The sequence below is a fragment of the Lissotriton vulgaris genome, chromosome 5 (genome assembly GCF_964263255.1).
Source record: "Lissotriton vulgaris chromosome 5, aLisVul1.2, whole genome shotgun sequence".
Classification (NCBI taxonomy): Eukaryota; Metazoa; Chordata; class Amphibia; order Caudata; family Salamandridae; genus Lissotriton; species Lissotriton vulgaris.
Genome location: NC_141693.1, coordinates 1,780,791,783 through 1,780,800,827, shown reverse-complemented (window position 1 = coordinate 1,780,800,827; position 9,045 = coordinate 1,780,791,783). Strand labels below are relative to the sequence as shown.

The 9,045-nt window shown below is 38.3% G+C and overlaps 1 protein-coding gene across 1 annotated transcript in view; it reads right to left on the bottom strand.

The window, feature by feature from the left end:
* Nucleotides 1–593: 593 nt before the first annotated feature.
* Nucleotides 594–9,045, bottom strand: part of RETREG3 (reticulophagy regulator family member 3) — a 318,375-nt gene continuing 309,923 nt past the window's right edge. Inside the window, exon 9 of the mRNA XM_086924101.1 lies at nucleotides 594–8,362. Within this exon, the coding sequence (XP_086780227.1) occupies nucleotides 7,908–8,362 (455 nt within the window). The 3' untranslated portion in view covers nucleotides 594–7,907. The remainder of the gene's footprint in view (nucleotides 8,363–9,045) is intronic.

The following is a 9,045-nucleotide window of genomic DNA, read 5'->3' as shown; positions in this document are numbered from 1 at the left end:
GACTTGCGTTGCAATGGTTTGCGATGTAACAATGCGTTGTTGTAACAACCGCATTGTAATGGAATGCGTTGTAGCGCATTCTTTGTAAACAATGTCTCCCCACCAGTCCGTGGGAAGACCTGAAAACCCCAGGCGGTGCTTTTTGTAAAGGGCGTGAAAAGCCTTCAAGTTACAGTATATTTTGGTCATTGCATTAGTTGTTTGCTCCACAGGGACAATCTTTGTATGTCTTGTCAGTACATGCATTGCAGTTTAAGAAACTACAGTAGTTAAAATTGCCAATAACAGTGTGATCATCAGGTGCTCTGGAGTACTTCACCTCACATCCGCTTCGGTATTATAGAACAATATTGCTTTCTTGCACACCCATGGTACTAGTGTAAATACTGAATTGCCTACTGTTTGGCTGTTCTTGCTGAGACACAACATAAGAATTGCAGTGGGAACAGATGGTTAGTCATCTTTCACTTGGTGATCTCTTGGCTTGCTGTACTTGCCAATATTTACCCAATGTCACCTCATAACGTAAATGCATCAGTTCATCATTTTTGGACAGTTAGCACTGGGGAAAAAAGCATTTTTACTCATGCAGGTAAGAAACACAAAATATTTATTTGAGGGAAAGTGCTCATGTCTCCTTCAGAAGTAGAGACCATATTATATTTTTTCAGTTATTTTGACAATTCATAGCCAGTAAGAGAGAACCAACAAACACAAGAGATTTACCGGGTCTTCTATCAATTCTACATCACAACTGCCTAAAGATTACAATGGAGGTAATACTTCACATTACAGTTCATTTGTTCTATTTAAAGCCCTGGCATGGATAGGATATCACATTTATTTTGCCATTCTGAAACTGGAGAAGGAGTCCTAAATTAATGATAAAGTTGCTTAACACTGCCATTACAGTAGTATGGTGGGAAATACAGATTGTTACTTCATGTTGTCTTCCACATTTCAGCTTAAAAAATTGGGCTGAGCTTCTTTCAACTAAACACAAAACCACAACTGCAATTTAATGTAACACTTCCAGAAAAACAGAAATTGCTTATTTCTTCATTCCTTAGTTTCTAAATCGCACTTGTCTTTGTTTTGCATTATTTACATCATTGACATGTTTGACATAGATGGAAGGACATTTCTTCCCATCAGAGCACCAGTGAGTGTAATCTGATTTTCTTAACGGTTTCTTTCCTAGCCTCTACGCACTGATCCTGTATGCAGTCTAATAAGGGGATGGTAAGAGCATAGCATTTTGAATAGTCTGAGTCTACAAGGAGCTTTTGTAAATGTATAGAGCTTACAAACTATATTAATATGGAATGACATGGAAAGAACAGATATATCGATAGGTCTCATAAGGTTAACTTTCATCAGCATGGCCCACTCGACCTCCCATCTTGCAGGACCAATAATCACCAACTACTACTGTCAAATCACATTTAACATACAAAGACACATATGTTAATCTGTGCCAAGTTTACAAAGCAGATTGGAGGTAACATTAGATGAAAACAAGAATACAGAATTAATTAAGTCTTTATATGCATTCTGCCCTTTGCGGCTCACACTGGTCAAAAGTTTGAACCAATGCCGTAGTCCTAAAACATTTAGCCCTTTACACATCAAAATTCTCTGCCAATCCTCTCACTTGCAGTATATGAATACTCCCCCCCAACCCCCAGAGAAATGTACGAGTTCTAGAGATTGTGCAAATCTGAAAGCCAAAATCCACAACGTTTAGCAAGCAGAAAAAGGCTTGCAAAATATCTGAAAGGTCGTCTTTTGAGTCCAATTCCAAGCTACTCTTATACAAAATAAGACTCAGAAGGGCTGTCGCATGGATGTTTGTTCCGGTTGATTAAACGAAGACTTAAAGAACCCAATTTACATGTAGAACGTACTCACACAGCCCTGGTTCAGCAATAAGCAGTCACCGCTGACATGTCCCATTCGAGCCATGAGTTCATGTCAAGGAGCTGCATCCTGATCTTGATTACCACAAATGCAACAGACTGCCTTGAGCAGACATTGACCCAGGTAAGGTTAAACATTTTTCTCCTAAAGAATGACTCACAGGAAAAGGAGTGTGTGCGTCTGTAAAAAGACCAGGTGAAACTTATTGATTAAGTCAGATAACAGTTGCTTTTACATAGGTTCAAAAGAGGAATCGCCTATGCAATGGCATAAGAAATATGTAGCTGATGAGTCAGTGCATTCCCGATTGTTAGTTAGTGCCTATTATCACGTGGTTAAAGAAGCTTGTAAACTGGAATGGAATTACCTCCGTTTTAAAGCGACAATTTGCAGATTCAAGCACTTGGGATTATAATAAAATGGGGTTCATACATAACACAGATTCATTTAAACTTATATGGCACATTTAGTATGTATCGATATCGCTTAAGTTTTCATTGCTTTCCAGTTTTTTTTATCATTTCGAATACAACTGAGAAACAATGGGTAGACAGCACACACTTGTTTCGCCCCACACCACCATACAGGCCTCGGTCTTTTTCAAGGTTTAATAAGGTGGATTGTCATGGTACTGGTCAAAATTTAGAGGAGTAGAATTGAAAGAGAAAGGTAGGAACAGGCTTATGCTCTTTGGTCAGTCGTAGCTGCAGTCTTACAGTAGTCCTTAACGCAGTCTGGGACACTCTGAGGTGTCAATTTTTCCCTGCTTTAAAAAGGAGATTCCATTCCAGCTGACAGAGATAATTTAAGTGAATTAAATGTGGGAAAACAGTCTATGAAGGTCAATGTTGAAAAATGTTACAATAAATATGGATATGTTTATATCAGTATACTCAAAGAGAGGAAGACCCACTGGATCAGGTGGTCACAGTGTAGGTTTACGGTTCCTTAAGCAGACTGGACCACTCAAATATCTTCATCCCTAGAAGCCAACTGCTACAGCTCTGACTTAAGAAGCAGTGGTCTTAGAACTCAACTTCTCTATTGAGGGAATGACAGCTACAGACTCTTGATACTGTTAAATAATATCAAGATACAGGCAGAAAAAGGAAAGAGGACATGGAAAACTAGCAGTATGTAAAACTATACAGCAAAGGCTACAAATAAACTAAAATTATCCAGAAAATTATTCAAAATAAAACGTAGGTAAGCAAGGTGAAAAGGAATTATGACTTCACACACATTAAGAAAGTTATATCTTCACAGAAATAAATCTGGTGCATTCCTGGTGAGTTTAGGAAGTATAAGAACTTCTGCCAACAAAAGTCTGTCCAAAGAGTCATGGAAAGCACACTCCATATCCTTCTCACAAAAAAATATACATAATTTAGACAATCCAGGTCAAATAGAAGGATCCCCAGTATAGGGAGAGAAGAGTGCTTGAGAACCCTCTAACAATTCTCGGTCAGCTGATCTACAGACTGAACATCATTCTGGCTATACCTTTGGTGGATGTGAATACCCAGCACTGCCCAGCCGAAAAGTACATAGCAACACTGTTTCTGTAAAAGCAGTGATTAGATCTAATCACTAGCAAACCTCTCATACATAGTGACAATGATGTGAATATTTCAGTCTCAACCTTTCACCAATCTTAGTGAGCTATTGGATGTTGTCCCAGCAGTAGTTTAGCTAGTTTGCCATACAGAACCAGTGCTAACTTTCAGCCTGGGCAAACTGAGATTATAACAAGTGAAGGGGGTGATGGACCCTGGATATGAGATGTACGCGGAGGGTTTAACACCATGAGCCATCACACAATGGGGATCACACATAAATCAATATGACAGCATAGCAAGGAATATCTCTATTCTCAATAAAGTTAATTCTACTGAAGCAGAGCACAGTAGTGGTGCAGCCTCCATATTTCACCATCATACCCCACTTTTTGAATTCTGCAAGGTTAAGTACCATCAAATCAATTTTTAAATCTGCATTTGACAAACTGTTGCATATATTCAGAATTAAATGTATAGCTATAGACATGAAAATCATTTAATCCTTCAAGTCTTACCCACTGCAAAAGAAAACATTTCTAAACAGCAAATCAATGCCTCATGTGAAGTAGGCCTCATGTGAATCTCAGTAAACACCTTAGGACCATGGCCCGTTCCGCTATCTATTCATGAAAGCCTGGATGTCCAGGTGAATAAGGTCGCTGGTAATAAGGCGTAGCCAAATCAGATGGGTAGTCCTATTTCTTGAGCATTCCATAAACAACTCAGCCAGAGTTAACCTTGGTGCTCTAAATGGTAACTACTCAACTGGGGCCCACTTAGGTCTGTCCATTAAGCAACTGACAAGAATTAAAGTTTTGCAGAATGCAAACAGATTTTTTCTCTGGCTGAAATACAAGGGCATATTAAAGAAAGTACTAGTAATAACAAAAGTGGTAACCCTGTATTCCACATAACCTTGGTGTCATGTATACTAAAACAATGGTTAATTTGGATTTGTGCATATAACTTTTAGAACATTAAAGATTGCCTTTTATAGTTGTTCCAACTATAATAAGAAATGAAACACAAGAAAAATCAATAATAGGCTGTGTGAAAACTACAGTCCATTATAGATTTTTCTTCTTTGTTTCCTTATATTTGTAGCACTATATATTATGCTGATGCAGAGGTGAGATTAAGTAACCTTTTAGTGTATTCTCACTACTTGAGATTTGTTTAAACATTTAATGACCTTCTCATCCTTCCTGTCTTTTAGAATGCATATATAATTTGTCCTGATGAAGATTCGGGTGAAATTGACTTTGTGGGGACAAAACGTCACAAATCCCGCTTGATTGGAACGGTTGATAAAATACGGTGAAACTAGGATAAATATACAGATTGTTTCCATTATCCTAGAAGATCTCATGCATGTTTTGCAACCAAGCTTTTCCACAGTTTGCTTATTTGTGTATTATCACTTGACATCACTCACCTGCACAACTTTCTTTTTTTATTTATTCTTGGATCACTTTTTGTATAAAGGGTTCTATGAAATATGTGTATATTTTTATTTCCACACAAAAAACAAATGATTATTGTTAACCTGTTGAACTGTGGCGCTGGATTTTGGATGCCTTCCACTGGAGTAGCACTGCTCATGTTCTCTATTGTTCCAAGAGTGAATGACAGCATTCTGCATAAGCCTGCCTGTATAGAGCACGGCACAGACCAGTTTACAAATCTTCATTTTCTACTTAATACATTATCCTATAACCCAACAAGAATACTTTGTTCCCCTGGGCAGTGTTAATTGGCACTAGCCAGACTGCGTAGTCAGAAAAGGAGGGAGAGCTTTTTCAGTGCTGAAAGCAAGGTCGGGAATGTCTTTCCATTTGAGTTGAGATTAGCTGAGGGCCATTTCTTTTTGCGGAAGTAGGTAAAGGTGTTCCTTTTCCACAGAAACCTATATTAGCAATATCAATTCATAGAAGTAATCAGTCTGATGCTTCAATGAGGACCCGAGACCACCATGAGACATATGCAGTACTACACAAATTACTAGTTTTAACAACAGAAGAAGTAAAACCTGAACCAATGCCTTTGGGGAAAGAAATCGTACAGTGAAGACCTTGACAATATAACTGTTGTTTTTGAATGACAAGATAGGAGCACAGCTGCCAGGTTGCCACATATCATGCGTGATGTCGTTTTTAGACTGAATAGACCTGTAGATTATCCATTACACATATGGGCCCTTAAGTCCTGGTATGCAAAGAAAGTGGTGTTAGCTAAAAAGCCACTACTACCTTAAGCTGACACACATGAAATGCAATCACTTAGATATGACTAAGGGAAATGCACTAGAAACCAAATCTTTCCTTGATTTCCAGAGATGAAAGTCAAAATTTGTTATAGAAAGCGAGACATCTTGTGCAATTACCCTCACCTCGAAAGTCAGAAAGTAGATAGCTATTTGGGTATTTTCTATCTTGGCCAGGTACTATGGATAGAAACATACTTAATCTGATTTGGAAATTTCTCTGCAAAATAAGAAAATATGGACTATAGATGGTGTACATAACTAGCTATCACTACTTTCAAAACTGACGGATATGAATCTTCTGAACGAGACATCTATGCATGATTATTCCTTGTGATGACTAGTCTAAATGGAGCAGTTTAAAAAATATTAATCGGAAATCCCTTAAGGTCACTGTAGGCAGGGAAATAGCTTGTCCCATACAATGGATTTCTCACAACAATCTTTCACATACAGGATGAGAGATCACTGAATTTAATGCCACCAAGATTACCCTCTAAATCTCAGAGAAATAGTAGTCATCATATGGGGGTAAAACAGTGTCACAATTCAAGAGTACCGTGGGAAAAAAGCTTTAGCTTAGGGTCTCATTAGATGATTTGCCTATCCGAGAGTAATGTAGCCGATGACTCCTACCTCGAGAGAAAAACTAAATCTTCTTCCTTCCAACATGCCAAACAATAGATTATCCAGGTCATAAAGGAATGCATTAAATTGAACGATATCCTAGAAGAGGGTGGCGGGAAAGAGGGATGGGGAGTTGAGAGGTTAGGTGGATAATCTAAATTATAAGGAAAAAATGCATTGTGATGTCAGAATCAGTTCACTGATTCAGCATCGTTTTCTGTGGTTTATGTCACATTTTGTCATAGCAAGTCATGTATGATGTTCATTTTTCAAAAATATATATTTTCAAAATGTCAACAATGATCCACTAGTTTTAACTGAGACTGCGGCCTTGTGACCTTGGAGCGATAAGAAACTCAGATGTAGTGGAGGTAATGTCTACCAGACTCTGCTGTGAGGTAGTACTGTGGCTTAAGTGCCTCACAATTAGTGAGCTTAGTCGACATGAAAGAAGGCTCCATACCTATATTTCAGGTAGAAACATAGCCAGGCCCTCGTGTCAATCTTATGGTGCAACATGGCATAGCTCTGGCAGAGGGGAGATGCCTTACTTTTTAAACTGGTGGAGGACCCATCATCTTAGAATTGAACATGCATGCTGAGTTTTGGGCCAATCTACTTCGGTCATGGCAGAAGAATGGCACGAAAAATATTCATACCCAAACTAAATAAAACCAAAATATCTGTGTATAGAAATAGACAATTAGAAATTAGTAAAAAGGAAACCACAGTAATACAAAATAAGGAATGCACTCCAAAAGCAGATATAAAAACATAATTTTTCGGTGCAGTGGGTAACCGTTAAGCTCGACTGCAGCAACTTACACAGAAAGTTATATTGTCAATGAGCAATGGCACATAGTAAAATTACTCTAGTTTTACCTGCTAATGGGATGCTATACTAAATGCACAATGGAAATTATTTGAGGCCATATACTTAGCAAGAAGTTCAGGCCATTTCCAAGTGGCCTTTATGTTCAGGTTTTTTCCTCAAAATTATCGTGGAACAGTTACTTATTACATACTTAGCTATCAAGTGGTGGATCATGAAGCAACTGAAATCCCAGGCAACGGTTTAAAAGAAACCTAGATGTATATTTTGAGGAAAGGTGTGCAGAAAAAAGAAAAGGTATAATGAACTTGAGCAAAGACAGGATGACAACGCAGGCTGCATGTCTAGAGATTATTTTTTCAGTACTTGAATAATTTATTTGGCCATTTCTACCACTGAGAATTTGAGGTTCATTGTTAAAAATAAAGAACATGTTTACAGCATTGTTTTGTAGATACATCAAATGCTTCTGAAGGAACACATATGAAGAGCATCTATTTTTTCTCTTTCAAAGAATAGCTTTTGTTTACTTTTTTAACCTCAAACTAATCTTACAGACTCAGACGTCACAGTGATGAGCCCAACTAGTTTGAAAGGAACACTAGCCGAAATCTCATTTACACACAAAGACAGAATTCAAAGATTAAATCTACAATTAACATGTTTCATCAAACCTTTGTTAGGTCTTACAGAAAACACCAAGTGCTCATTGATGGCCACGATTAGTGGTTGGATCAAACTGGTTCAACTCAGACTGGTCAAGCAGTTCAAAATCGTCCCCTTCTGCATCAGTGTCAAATTCAGAACTAGAATTTCTGTGATATGTTTTTGCTGGTCGTGGCGGATTGTCACTGAATAAGGGCATTTGTTGGGCAGCTCCTGATAGGGCATACTGGATCATTCCTCTGGTAACTAACCCAGCTAAATCGCTTGTGAAATTCTGAACAGGTGGCAGTCCGCTAAGAGACATCTCAGCGTCTAATTCTTCCTGGTCGTAGTAGAGCTGTGCTTCTTCTGCCCTCTGCGAGTGAAAAGCAGTGCTTGGGATGCCAATGCTAGTGTCATCTTCATCATCTAGTCCCAAAGCTTCAGGATTTATGGATGGAAAATCTGGGAGGTCTCTTGCAAACGACTCCTCTGGATCACTGTGGCGGTCAAAATCTAATGAAAAAAAAATTTGAAGCACTTTTAAACACTAAAACAATGAAAAAGTGTCACTCTCACATAACCTTAGGTGGATACACTACTTCAGTTGTCTAAGGCCAGCGCAATCAGCATTCATATCTTTTATCAAAACGGTATAGATCGTTACCTTTAAACATGTAGTTCACAGCAACCATCATAAACATCAACTTAGTCAAACTGTTGTTTTTTGATAGAGAAATGGATGGCTTGTGTCCAGGGAAAAGGAACTTGCATGTGACTCTAGGTATGTTTTACGGTATTCTCTCTGAATTCATAACAGTTAGACAGTTAAGACCTGCATGCACAAGGAGTATCCTCGGGCACATTAAAAAAATATATATATTTTTAAAACAAAAACCAATAATAGGTAACATGTTCTATATATTTTCTTTATTTGTTGATTTTAAAAAGTAAACCCACTGAGACAAAACGACACTACGATATATTTAAATGAAAACACCACTGTACTAGACTTTTTTAAAACCACCTATAAAGGGAAAATGTAGCCTTTAATAGTATGAGAGCTTGTACCAGGTTGGTTGTTGCATGCAGCTGGAGGGTGGTGTTGAGGGTGTCCATCCGTTGGGTCTGTGTCACTTGGCTCCATCTGCGGAAGAGGTTGTTGGTGGGGTTGGGTGTGGTGTGCATAGGTCCTGCGA